The sequence below is a fragment of the Archocentrus centrarchus genome, chromosome 24 (genome assembly GCF_007364275.1).
Source record: "Archocentrus centrarchus isolate MPI-CPG fArcCen1 chromosome 24, fArcCen1, whole genome shotgun sequence".
NCBI lineage: Eukaryota > Metazoa > Chordata > Actinopteri > Cichliformes > Cichlidae > Archocentrus > Archocentrus centrarchus.
In genome coordinates, this window is record NC_044369.1 from 4,284,491 (window position 1) to 4,299,023 (window position 14,533).

General features: G+C 38.5%; 1 protein-coding gene across 1 annotated transcript; it reads left to right on the forward strand.

The window, feature by feature from the left end:
* The first annotated feature begins 233 nt into the window (after positions 1 to 233).
* LOC115774666 (bypass of stop codon protein 1-like) lies at positions 234 to 3,596 on the forward strand. The gene is made up of 6 exons (XM_030722024.1): positions 234 to 480; positions 927 to 1,094; positions 1,976 to 2,004; positions 2,704 to 2,760; positions 2,952 to 3,020; positions 3,127 to 3,596. The coding sequence occupies exons 1-6, from the start codon at positions 315 to 317 to the stop codon at positions 3,235 to 3,237; spliced, it is 600 nt and encodes a 199-aa protein (XP_030577884.1). The 5' UTR covers positions 234 to 314; the 3' UTR covers positions 3,238 to 3,596.
* Positions 3,597 to 14,533: the final 10,937 nt, after the last annotated feature.

Here is a 14,533-nt window from a genome sequence, read left to right on the forward strand (position 1 = left end):
TCGTTACACCTGCAGACAGTTCAGAACAAGAGGAGGACAAAAGAAGGTAGGAGATGCTGTCATTGATCTGTCTGTTATTCACAGTGAGTATTTCCATCATGATGTTTTAGCTGAAACTGTCCTGTTGGAACACAATGAAGCATCATAATAATCATGATTACAGTGATGAAGTTCATTTTACTGTTGTTTTTCTCTCTGTGTCTTTAAAAGTGACTGAACGTGAGAACAATGATGAAGTCATCTTGAACTGCTCTGTGTGGACACATGAACCCTGCAGACACACAGTGCAGTGGCTGTTTGAGGGTAAAGAGAACATGAAGGTGAAAGCAGGTTCCTGCTCTGACACTGTGACATTTACAAGATCTCAACTTAATCAGAAGTCACAGTTTTATGAGTCACTGAAGTGTAAAGTGACACACGATCACACTAACAATGAGCAGCTGTTTCCCTTCAAACTCAAGTCCTCAGGTGAGAAAACAGGTGAGAATGGGGCAGATTTACTAACACGCTGCACCAACACAAACTGGGTTTTAGCATAAAAAAGTACTGTTGGTATTTACAGAGAGCACAGTGACAAGATTGTGTAAGAGGTGGAAACTCAGAGACTTTTGTGACTGACCGCAAAATATAAAGAGGAGAATATTTATATGATAATAAAATGATTTACTGATGTTTGTGATTCACAATGTACTGCTAACTGTGTTAGAAACGTGAGCGCTATTTGGAGATTACTGTCACAGGCTGTTTTTCCCTGTTTAATAAATCTGGTCTAATATGTTCTAATCACGTCACAGTGATTCATGAGTAAACTGATCTGACTGATTTCACTGTTAGATATCACACCACTGTACTTTATCAATACTTATGAAGGTACTTTAGAGTTTTCTTTCTTAATTTTTTAAATTTTTGCTATTGCACTGCTTTAGGTAAAGATGCCAAAACAACAACAACAACATCACCAACACCACCAACAACAACAACAACATCACCACCAACAAGAACAACAACATCACCACCAACAACAACTACAACAAGTACAGCAGCAACATCTATCACAGAATCACCAACATCAGCATTTACACCAAAGCCCTCAGGTTGTAGTGACACTTTAATTGTAAACTGTGAATGTCAGACTGATATTTGAACACTGGTGGAGAAATTCAGTGACAGCTGTGATAAATTAAAGCTTAAGGACTAAATGTCAGACAGACTCTGGGCTTTGGGTGGAGATTTCACACAGCCCTAGAGACTGACCATCAGGTGGTCACTAGGTAAAACTGTTGTTGGTGAATGGTTGCTGAAGGTTGCTGGTAGAAGCTGGTGTAACTGGTTGTAATGAGGTCTAGACCTCCCTGTGATTTCTTTAGATATCAGCAGGTTGCCACAGTCGGTCATAGATTCTGGATCTTCAACCTCTCTGCAAGCATTTGCTTCTGTCAGCTACGCCTTCCATGTAAACTATGAGTGACCGCTGCAGCATGTTAGTGAGCAAAGCAATCACAGGGAGGTTGTTGGTGCAGCTCTCTCTTTGTGACTGATTTCACTCAGTGACAGCACATTTAGGTCATTTGCAGATTTCTGATCATCATTTAAAAAACAAACAGTTTTGAAAACTGTAGATAAAAACTCCTCAAACTCACATTTAAACCTGTTTTGTTCTTTAATCTAAAGGCTGAACTGACACTTGACTGTGAGTGGAGACATTAATTAGCATATTTAACATGATTTTTTTTTTCTGTTTTCAGTTTTTTTATGGTTAATTAGCCTTCCTGTGTGTTTAGCAGCACTCTTAATAATTGTTGTGATCATCAAGTGCAAGAAAATTAAAGGTGAGAGCATCCACAGATTAAAGATTATTATGAATCTAACAAATGAAATTAATTATGAAATTATTCTGTAGATGGGGATCATTAGAAACCAGAAAACCTGGATTTTAATGTGAGATTAAAACTCTTTTTTTTTTTTACCTTTTCAGGAAATGAAACCCAGCTATGTGGCAACACTGTGAGTTCAGATACTCAAATAATTATGTTATTAGTTCACATAGAAGCTGCACTTGAGCTGTTGCAGCTCCTCCCTGAAACTTTTTGATCATGTTGTCATGGTCCGGGGTCAGAGTGTGTTTTGTTTTTGCTGAATCTTGTCTGTTCTGTTCTGGGTTTCTTTTGGTTGTGGGGTTTAGTTTATTTCTAGTTCCTTGTGTTCTCCCAGTATTTTATGTCAAGTGTGTGTTTTTGTTCCCCCATCTCTCTTCCTGTTTTATTTTGAAAGTCGTCCGGTCCCTGTCTGTTGTGTTCAGTTTTGCTTCCCCTGGTCTCCAAGGAATCAGCGTCACCTGTGTTCCCAGCTGTTCCCACTCCCCTCGTTATCCTCCTGTGTATTTAAGTCCTGTGTTTTCAGTGCCTGTTGTTGTCATTGTTTCCTCTTGCTGTGTGGCTCTGTCAGTTTACCCTGTTTTCTGGAGCTCTTGTGGAGTTTATTTTTGTTCTGTATTCAATGCCACTGGTCCTGTCCTGCCTTTTGTTCGCTCTGACAGCCAATAAAGCTGAGTTTGACATTTTACTTCTGTCTGGCATATCCTACGTTGGTGTCCTCTTACTGCCTGTAGTTATAACATGTAGTTATTATTAGGTTATATTTGTCGTGTACATTTTACAGATCCTTACATAAAACCTACACAGCAGCTCTTCTGTTTTTCTGCAGGGCCTGAACTTTAACCCTGCAGAGACTGAATCTGGACCAGGAACCAATCAGGACACGGTGAGATCACACACTACTCTCAGTACAAAGGTACCTTCAATTTATGTTTTATTTTAAGAGAAAAGTGGGAGGAGCTATGATGATGATGATGATGATGATGATGATGGTGAAGTAGAATCAAATTATATTAAACAGACTCACAGTAAATCCAGGTATTACTGAGCAGTCCTTCTTCTGTCTTCACTGTGTAGGCTGAAGCTGATGATGATTTTTCCTACGCCTCCATCAACTTCACCAAGAAGATGAAGAATAAAGCCCGAGTAAGATTTTTAATATTTATAGAGATGATGTTATCAGTGAGACCCTGATTATTACAGCTCCTATCAGCTGATGTCTTTAAAAAAGATTTGTAATGTTTTCTTATAGTCCCGTGGTGATGATGATGGTGACACTGTGACCTACAGCACTGTGAAAGCTTCCTCCTCTTCAGGTGGAGCTTCTGCTGCTCCCAGTGACCTCTATTCCACCATCGACTAAAGAAGTTAAAGAAGGAGGACGTTTCTCATGAAAGGCTATAAGCTGTTTCTGCAGATGCTGGATGATTATTTGGATGAATAAGTAAAGTCAAGTGTTACTTTTTTAAGTGTAATATGTAATATAGTCTGTAATATATATGTACAGTATTTACTGCACAGTCATATGGCAGTGTTAAACTGTGTAGTGGTAAATTAACAGCAGTGAGCTGTAAGTTTGAATCAAGACTAATTAGCTACTGCAATAAGTTTCATTTTGAATTAATAATCTAAATTCTTAATCTCACACATGGCTCTAAATATTGATCTTTAATCTGAAAAAGCTCAGATATTATGATTGAACCTCTTGGCCTAAGTTGATACAGCCTGTGATCAATAAACTCAAACAGCTTTTATAACTGATTAATTCACTTTATCTGATATTAAATAAATATTGCTTTCTGTTCAATACTTTTGATTGATCCTATCATTTTTATTCTTTCTTGTAAACAAATACTCCCACAACACTTCAAGTTTAACCCATACTTTAAAACCTAAAGAGACAGAAAAGGTTTTTGTAGCCATTTTAATGTAAATCAAATATTTTAAAGGACTCCATAATGATCAGACATCTCACCTCAAATATTTGTTTGGTTTTTTACTTATGACTGTTTCTGTTAGAGTTGCACATTTTCACATGTTGACAGATTAAAAAAATAACACCCCTCCTGCTAAGCTTAAGTTAAGCTGATTATAGGAACTAACACACTTCTAATCTTTCGATCAGCAAATCAGTTATAGGACATTAAATGCAGATAAATATTATTTATCTCAATTTGTTAAAAGTTGAATTCAAAAAGCAAGAAAAGAAGGGAAAAAAAACAATTTTGAACTGGAGTGCATATTTATTCAGTCTTAGTAAAAAACAATAGTTTACTCTGTGTCATTAAATATGTTTATTAAATAGAAATACCTGAAGACATTTTCATCAGTGTTAACTATTGATGTTTGTGATGTTTATCTGGCAGCTCTGCTGCTGCTGTTCTCACATTCTCACCCAAACACTTCCCCTTCTCATAAAAATGTCTTCATGGGTGCAAAGAGGAACCAGCAGGTCTCAGACCACTAATGCATGTGTCCTCATTGAGCTGTTTCATCATGGACCTCAAGACCACCAAACACTTCGTCTTCTCATCCAAATACTTCCCCTTTCACTTCCCTCTTTCTCCCTCGCTGGTCTCTGACCTTCTTTCTTGTGCATCTTCAATGATTTGATGAAGGCCCAGTTTGGATCAGCACATGTTTTAACAGTTTTCTTTATATCTGTGTTCCTTTTCTTTGCCTTCTGCCTTAGGGGGAATGTTTTCTTGCAGGGTCCTGATTACACCAAGTTTGTGTTCCAGTGGGAGTCAAATAGCAGGTACTGCTCTCTGTGTGTGTGAGCTTCCTCTAAACTTCGATGCTGAGGCTTCCATCTTCCTCAGTAAGCACCACTCAGTCCAGGACCAGTAACATCTTCTCTCTGGTATTCTCCTTGGTGAGCTTTATGTATTTATCCATTGAGTTGATGTGGTCAGTGAAGGCTTCTACTTCTTGGATTTTGACCCAGGTATCATCCACATATCTGTAGCAGTATCTAGGTGCCATCCCTTTTGAAGCAGCCAAGAGCTTTACTGTTCATGCCCTCCATGTAAAGGTTTGCTACAGTGGGGGAGCCCATGTCACATCCATGCTTTTGTTTGGAGGAACCATCACTGCATTTGAAATATGTGGTGGTAAGGCAGAGGTCTAACAGTGTGCAAATGTGATCTGGGGTAAAGCTGGTTCTGGTTTGTAAGAAGGGGTCTCTGTATATTCGTTTTCTGACCATCTCCACTGCCTCAGTTGTGGGTATGCAAGTGAAAAGTGAAGTTCATATATACACGGTGTAGCTTCTCCAGGGTAAAGGCGATAGTAGATAAGACAGTCAATGCCTTGTTCCCTTTCAAATTGCAATAACAGGCCTGCTGTGTGTTCAGAACGGTGGGAAACTTAAAACCTTATCAGTGTGGTAACCATCTGGTTCTGCTGTTTATCTGCTCATCATTGGAGGCTCAAACCTCCAGAGCTCTGCTGCTGTTGTTCACACATTCTCACCAAACACTTCCCCTTCAAAACAAATGATGCAATGATGAGCGCACAGACCTCAGACCACTAACACATCTTATCAGTGTTTTTATGTAGCTGCTGGAAGTGGTCACTGCAGCAGTCTCATTGTGTTTCATCATGCACATCAAGACTCAAACTCTAGTGGGAAATTTTTCATGTGTGCTGACAGCAGACATGATCATAAACACTGTCTGTGTTCTTCTTGATGCAAACACTTCTCTAAACTAACAGTTTTCACACATTTAACTTCCTCTATTCGACTCAGCTGGAGTCCTCCCTGTAAAAGACTGAAGACAGAAAAGTTTGCAAAATGCATCAAACAAAGTTAAAATCTTCAAAAAAAAATCCTACTCCCCTGTACATGCCTCCCCTCCACATCCTATCCAAAAAATTGGATAGGATGTGGAGGGGCAACATCCCAGAAATGGAACTTTTATTTGACTGGGATCAACTTTGGGTTAATATAAGCTTAGTATCTAGAAATCCTGATCACCAACAAATACACTATAACTTCATACATAGGGTATACTTAACACCGAGGAAACTCTATCTTATGAAAGTTATTAATGATCCCATATGTACTTTCTGTTCTTCTGGAGATTTTGGCAGCTTTTTTCACATGTTTTGGGAGTGTACCCCGGTGGCTGAATTTTGGAAGTTCGTCGCCCTTAATTTGTCTAAGATGTTTAGGATGATGGGAGTGTGCAGGCTTATAAGATCAGAGAGGTAGGTAGGTGCTAATCCATGCAACGCCTTAAAAACAAATAATAAAACCTTAAAATCAATTCTAAAACTGACTGGTAACCAGTGTAAGGATGCAAGTATGGGGGATATACTTGCATCCTTACACTGGTTACCAGTCATTCTGATTAGGATCAGAATGCTCTGATCACCTACTAAACAACCTTGAACGATGTGTCGAAGCTGGATTTGACACTAGACATAAGAAAAGCATTCCTGGCAGGACTTCCTGCTGCGAAAAAATTAGTTGCTATGCTTTGGAAACCTCCACACTCACTTTATTTTCGAGCATGGATCATAATATATCTGGATATTGCTTATTTAGAAATGTCAATAGCCAGAATTCACGGAGCCAAAGAATTAGCTATAAAGGTATGGAGCTCGCTTTTAACAACTCTCCATGAACTTCAATTATAATATGTAAAGGGGTACTGAAGTTAGTGGATCCAGGGAGTGGGTAGGTTTTATCTAGTTTTTTTAAAAATTTTTTTGGTTTGGGTTATTTTGTTTTGTTTTTGTTTTCTTCTGCTTATCTGTATGTAAATATATTAACATATGTACAGGTATGCTAACTTATGCTTGATATTCTTTTGTATTTGTAATGTATATTTAATTACACTTCATTCCACAGAAGGATAAAACAAAAATTTGATCACAAAAAAAATCTTCAAAGGTTTTTCACATGTTTAGAATCTAAATGAAGACAGAGGGAGGTTAGAGAGAGTAAAAGATGGGAACTAAATTCATTATGCCAATGACAGAAGAGACAGAAGGAGTGATGTCACTATGAGGAAGAGAGCAGGACGTCAGCGCTGTCTTCATCTTTGAGACGTCTCATTTGTGAATGTGAGAGCAGGAAGAGAGACAGAGAAGCACGATGGCTGAATTCAGATGGATTCAAATGCTTTCATTCCTGATCCTGATGCTTCAGTTTAAAGGTAAGAATACACAACACACTGTAAATGAATAACCTGCCACTAATGTTACATCATTCAGCCTCTGAGACCTGTTTTTCTTGCAACTTCCTGAATTTTGTTGAACTTTGTAAACCAGAAGTGAAACAACTATGAACATTACAGTCATATCCATGTTACACTTTATTTTCCAAATGATTTTCTCTTTTTCACAGCAGCAGAAACTGGACAAATTTACACACTTGTCAGAGTTGGTGATGAAGTGACTTTGACCTGTCAAAAAAGGACAGATGATCAACTTAACTGTGGCAGGACTGAGTGGTGGTACCAAAGTTTAACATCCACTGACACCTACCAGTTGATTCATAATGGGTTGATTGTAGAAAAAGACAAATATAAATCAGACAGACTGAGAGTTACAGCAGACTGTTCTCTGCTTATAAAGAACATCACAGTTGATGATGCTGGTCGTTACATCTGCAGAAACTGAACATCACAACCAACAACAATATGCAGACTTTCATGTTCATCTGTCTGTCATCAACAGTGAGTATTTACATCATCTTTGCATCAAAATGTCCTGTTAGAACAACAAACTACAATGTTAGAATAATTATGATCAGAGTGATGAAGTTAATTATCTTCATGTTTGTTTTTCTCTCTCAAAATGTCTCCATCTGTACAAGTGACTGAACATGAGAACAATGGTGAAGTCACCTTGTTCTGCTCTGTGTTGGATGTTGATACATGTGCACACACAGTGCAGTGGATCTATGAGGGTGAAGACAAACCCTCAGACATGAAGATATCAGCACGATCCTGCACTGCCACTGTGACATTTACAATATCTGACCTCAATCAGAGGTCAAAGTTTAATGAGTTATTAAAGTGTAATGTGATGAATCAGGTCACTAAGACAGTGCAGCTGTTTCCTTTCAGCCATCAGTCCTCAGGTGGAACAACAGGTGAGAATATTAATAACACAATAACACAAAATAGAAATATCACACCTGTCTTTGTTGTTGTAGTTGTTGTAAAGATGTTTTTCCTAAACGGACAATTTTTTTAATTTGTGTATTTGCTCAGGTGAGACTGCACCAACAGATGAAGGTAATCAGAGAGCATGTCTGCTGTCTTTATGTCTTCCTTTTTTATTTTTTATGAACTTCACACCTGCTTTTGTCGTCCGTTGTGAAGGTAACGGGTTTCTTCTTAATTATTATGTATAGTGTTTATTTTCTGTGACAAAACCACAATATTTCATCACACAACATAAAACACTGACATTTGTCAGTTTTGAAATCTTATCATTTTGTTTGTGGAACAAAAACCTGAAGCCAAAATGTTTTTATTGTCATTATTATTTTCAGATTTTCCATATTTGTTAAGATACATCATTGCTTCTGTGGGTTCTCATCTAAAGGTGAGAACATCCACAGATTAAAGCTTATTATGAATGTAACTAACTTTATTTTCCGTTGTCACACAATAAGCACACACTCGGGCTGACCAGTGTGGTTCTGAAATAGCTACAAAATGGTAACAATAAAATATCACTCTTAACTGATCAACATCTATTCAGCACGTACCACAGTCATTAGCAACAAATTATCCTATGAACAGTAAGGACAAGTAAGGCAAAATGTGCACAGAATCATCAACAGGAGAAAAATCTCTCATTTGAGGGTCAACACTGCCCTCTACTGGACAAAATAATTCACTCCAGTGCCGCTCTGACATCTGGTTTAACACAGAGGTGCTGTCGGCAGCAACCGGTGTAAACATTACAAGCTAACTTTGTTTGACACATATTAGCTCAGCAAAGCTACATGATAGCGAGCTGTGATTAATTGATAGATGTATTCCTATTGGTCACTCACGCTCCCTCCGTTCCGCAACACATGCTCTGCAGGATTGGCTTTTTAACAGTGTAAAAATGGTAAATTAATATGAACATGTGCATGAATGGAGCTTTTTTATTCTGTAGATGGGGATCATTAGAAAGCAGAAAACCTGGAATTTTATGTGAAATTAAAACTTTTTTTCAGGAAATGAAACCCAGCTGAGTGGCAACACTGTGAGTTCAGACCCTCAAATAATTAAGTTCTTATTTAACAATGTCATTTTTTTGTTGTCATGTTTAACTTTATTAATCCATACCAGATAGAGCATGTAAAGTGCCATTAGTGGTGATTCCAGTGTATAAGAGAAATGAACAATAAAAGGAAAAAACAACTAAAGAAAATATAACTGTCATGGTCCTGGGCCGGTGGCCCAGTGTTTTGGTTTCTAATTGTGAAGTTCTGTTCTATTTCTAGTTTTGGTTATAGTTTAGTATTTGAATCTTAGTTTCTTTGTTTTCTGTTTTGGTTTCTCATGTTCTGGTTTTCCCTATACTCCCGTGTGTGTGTAAGTCATGACCCTCTTGTATTTAGGTTCCCTTTGGTTTAGTTCTGTGTTAGTGTCTCTCCTTTGTCCCAGGTCTGGTTTAGTTGGTCATGTTCTCACTCCTTTTGTCAGTCTGTTAAGTCAGCATGTTTTTGGTTAGGTCAGTTCCTGTTTTATTTTGACAGTCTTGTGTTCCTTGTGCTTTGTGTTTAGTTTTGCTTCCCCTTTGTCATTAGTCTCATTTGGTTCACCTGTCATCCCCTGTTGTTTCCACTTGCCGTAATTCCCTGGTGTGTATTTAAGCCCTGAGTCTTCCTTTGTTCATTGTTGTGTCGTCGTCATTGTTTCACCCTAGTGTTCCCCTCCTAGCTGTGTGTTTTGGTTTTTGGTTTCTCCCAGGCTTCTAGTTTGTTCCTGCCCTGGTGGAGATTTAGAGTTTTGTATTTTTTTTGTATTTTTGAAATAAAGTCGTTTTTAGTTTACATCTGCGTCAGTCCTGCACTTGGGTCCTTTCCCTCCGCACACAGCCCCTCATCGTGACAATAAGATTTACCACCAGAAATAGAAGCTGCACTTGAGCTGTTTCAGCTCCTCCCTGAAACTGTTTAATCATGTAGTTATTAGGTTATATTTGTCGTGTACATTTTACAGATCCTTACATAAAACCTACACAGCAGCTCTTCTGTTTTTCTGCAGGGCCTGAACTTTAACCCTGCAGAGACTGAATCTGGACCAGGAACCAATCAGGACACGGTGAGATCACACACTACTCTCAGTACAAAAGTACCTTCAATTTATGTTTTATTTTAATAGAACAGTGGGAGGAGCTATGATGATGATGATGATGATGATGATGATGATGATGATGATTAAGATGATGATGATGATGAGGTAGAATCAACGAATCAAACAGACTCACAGTAAATCCAGGTATTACTGAGCAGTCCTTCTTCTGTCTTCACTGTGTAGGCTGAAGCTGATGATTTTTCCTACGCCTCCATCAACTTCACCAAGAAGATGAAGAATAAAGCCCGAGTAAGATTTTTAATATTTATAGAGATGATGTTATCAGTGAGACCCTGATTATTACAGCTCCTATCAGCTGATGTCTTAAAGATTTGTAATGTTTTCTTATAGTCCCGTGGTGATGATGATGGTGACACTGTGACCTACAGCACTGTGAAAGCTTCCTCCTCTTCAGGTGGAGCTTCTGCTGCTCCCAGTGACCTCTATTCCACCATCGACTACACAAAGAAGTTAAAGAAGGAGGACGTTTCTCATGAAAGGCTATAAGCTGTTTCTGCAGATGCTGGATGATTATTTGGATGAATAAGTAAAGTCAAGTGTTACTTTTTTAAGTGTAATATGTAATATAGTCTGTAATATATATGTACAGTATTTACTGCACAGTCATATGGCAGTGTTAAACTGTGTAGTGGTAAATTAACAGCAGTGAGCTGTAAGTTTGAATCAAGACTAATTAGCTACTGCAATAAGTTTCATTTTGAATTAATAATCTAAATTCTTAATCTCACACATGGCTCTAAATATTGATCTTTAATCTGAAAAAGCTCAGATATTAGGATTGAACCTCTTGGCCTAAGTTGATACAGCCTGTGATCAATAAACTCAAACAGCTTTTATAACTGATTAATTCACTTTATCTGATATTAAATAAATATTGCTTTCTGTTCAATACTTTTGATTGATCCTATCATTTTTACTCTTTCTTGTAAACAAATACTCCCACAACACTTCAAGTTTAACCCATACTTTAAAACCTAAAGAGACAGAACTTCTTAAAGGGACACCATTTTTGTATCAAGATCAACTAAAACATTTTTGTCAAGTCAAATTCTTCTAGACGTTTTCTTCCTCAAACTCAGACATGTCAGAGACGTGCGTGTTGAGGTTTGATTGCAGGAAACCTCCTCAGTTTGCTGCTGTTCATACAAGTTTAGCTGCTAACAGAAAATAACACCTCGCCACCAACCACTGACACCCTATCAGATCACATGACATCCCTCCTAGCTGAGGCTCACAGTCAGACACGTGTGTGCTGTGTCTACAGTGCAGAAAAAATTAAAGTATAAACTTGTGCCTTAATTGTTTTCATTGTGAATAAAACTTTTTAAAAGGTTTTTATTTCACCTCATATATTTTTTTGGTTTAGCATGTGATCTTCCTGCTTCTTCTACTGTGCAGTGTTGATCCAACACCTTCAATATTTCGAGCTCTGCTTACTTTTAACTCTATGATCCTACTTATTAGTTGTTAAGATTAATGCTGTGATATGTTACACGATACTGTAATTATATTTAATACTATCCCTGTCACAGTTATAATTAATGCTGCAGTCTATTGCTACTCCTCTAGGTTTTCTCTATGTCTGCTGTGCAGCTTATTTACACTCCTTCCTTCACATTCACACAAGATAAGCTGGTAACAAAAACACACTTGTAATCTTTCAATCAGCTTATCAGTTATAGGATGTTAAAGGCAGATAAATATTATTTATCTTGATTTGTTTAATCTTGTATACAGAAAGCAAGAGAAGAAAAAAAACTGGAGTGCATATTTATTCAGTCTTAGCAAAAAACAGTGGTTTACTCTGTGTCATTAAATATGTTTATTATATATAAATGCCTGAAGTAATTTTTTATGTGTTAAATATTGATGTTTCAGCTCTGCTGCTGTTGTACTCACATTCTCATCAGAACACTTCCCCTTCACTTCCCTCTTTGTCTCTAGCTGGTCTCTGACCATCTTTCTTGTGCATCTTCACTGATTTGATGAAGGCCCAGTTTGGATCAGCACATGTTTTAAGAACTTTCTTTACATCTGTGTTCCTTTAGTTTCCCTTCTGCCTTAGAGGGAATGTTTTCTGCCCAGTGTTGCAGGGTCCTGATTACACCAAGTTTGTGTTCCAGTGGGAGTCAAATTGTAGGTACTGCTCTCTGTGTGTGTGGACTTCCTGTAAACTTTGATGCTGAGGCTTCCATCTTCCTCAATAAGCACCGCTCAGTCCAGGACCAGTAACATCTTCTCTCTGGTATTCTCCTTCTTGGGTTTTGATTTTGACCCAGGTATCATTCACATATCTGTAGCAGTAGCTAGGTGCCATCCCTTTGAAGCAGCCAAGAGCTTTACTTTCCACGTCCTCCACGTAAAGGTTTGCTACAGTGGGTAAGACGGGGAGCCCATGGCAGATCTACAGTGGCTTGCAAAAGTATTCATACCCCTTGAACTTTTCCACATTTTGTCACATTACAACCACAAGCATAAATATTTTTCACTGAAATTTAATGTGAAAGACCAACACAAAGTGGTATACAATTTTGAAGTGGAACGAAAATTATACATGATTCAAAACATTTTTTACAAATGAAAAACTGAAAAGTGTGGTGTGCAAAAGTATTCAGCCCCCTTTTCTCTGAGTGCAACAATTGCATTCAGAAGTTGCCTGATGACTGCTAATGACTAAAAAGAGTCCACCTGTGTGTAATCTAATCTCAGTACAAATACAGCTGCTCCGTGACGGCCTCAGAGGTTGGTTAAGAGAATATTGGGGAGGAAACAGCATCATGAAGTCCAAAGAACACAGCAGACAGGTCAGGAAGAAGGTTGTGGAGAAGTTTAAAGCAGGCTTAGGCTATAAAAAGATTTCCCAAGCTTTGAACAACTCACGGAGCACTGTTCAATCCATTATCTGGAAATGGAAAGAGTATGGCACAACTGTAAACCTACCAAGACAAGGCCGTCCACCTAAACTTAAAGGCCGAACAAGGAGAGCAATGATCAGAGATGTAGCCAAGAGGCCCACGGTGACTCTGGACCAAATGCAGAGATCCACAGCTCAGGTGGGGGAATCTGTCCACAGGACAACTATTAGTGGTGCACTGCACAAATGTGGTCTTTATGGAAGAGTGGCAAGAAGAAAGCCATTGTTAAAAGAAAACCATAAAAAAGTCCCATTTGCAGTTTGCCAAAAGCCATGTTGGAGACACAGCAAACATGTGGAACAAGGTGCTTTGGTCAGAGGAGACCAAAATTGAACTCTTTGTCCAAAATGCAAAATGCTATGTGTGGCGGAGAATTTATGTTTGTGGTTGTAATGTGACATAATATAAAAAAGTTCAAGGGGTATGAATACTTTTGCAAGCTGCTGTATGCTTTTGTTTGGAGAAACCATTGTTGTATTTGAAATATGTGGTGGTAAGGCAGAAGTCTAACAGTGTGCAAATGTGATCTGGGGTAAAGCTGGTTCTGGTTTGTAAGAACAGGTCTCTGTAAAGTTGTTGGTAAAGTTTGTGCAGTTTTCGATGGGATGGGAATGTTGCCCACATTGTGAAGTTCATATATACATGGTGCAGCTTCTCCAGGGTAAAGGTGATTGTAGGCAAAGCGGTCAACAGCTTGTTCTCTTTCAAATTGCAATAACAGGCCTGCTGCGTGTTCAGAATGGTGGGAAACTTAAAAACTCCTCAGTGTGGTAACCATCTGTGGTTCTGCTGTTTATCTGCTCATCATTGGAGGCTCAAACCTCCAGATCTCTGCTGCTGTTGTTCACACATTCTCACCAAACACTTCCCCTTCAGTTCTCAGAAAACAGTCAGTGCAATGAGGAGCCAACAGGCCTCAAACACATCTTATCAGTGTTTTTATCTAGCTGCTGGAAGTGGTCACTGCTGCAGAGTTATCATGTTTCACCGTGGACATCAAGACTCGACTTTTGTGGGAAATTGATTTTCATGTGTGCTGACAGCAGACATGATCATAAACACTGTCTGTGTTCTCCTTGATGCAAACACTTCTCTAAACTAACAGTTTTCACACATTTAACGTCCTCTATTCTACTCAGCTGGAGTCCTCCCTGTAAAAGACTGAAGACAGAAAAGTTTGCAAAATGCATCAAACAAAGTTAAAATCTCCAAAAGTTTTTCACATGTTTAGAATCTAAATGAAGACAGAGGGAGGTTAGAGAGAGTAAAAGCTGGGAACTAAATTCATTCAGCCAATGACAGAAGAGAGAGAAGGAGTGATGTCACTATGAGGAAGAGAGCAGGACGTCAGCGCTGTCTTCATCTTTGAGACGTCTCATTTGTGAATGTGAGAGCAGGAAGAGAGACA

Excerpts from the sequence above, each read along its gene's own strand:
- LOC115774666 (XM_030722024.1), top strand. The coding sequence starts at position 315 with ATGAAGGTGAAAGCAGGTTCCTGCTCTGACACTGTGACATTTACAAGA. Across the intron at positions 481-926 it reads GTCCTCAGGTGAGAAAACAG|GTAAAGATGCCAAAACAACA; the intron begins GTGAGAATGGGG and ends GCACTGCTTTAG. Across the intron at positions 3,021-3,126 it reads AGATGAAGAATAAAGCCCGA|TCCCGTGGTGATGATGATGG; the intron begins GTAAGATTTTTA and ends GTTTTCTTATAG.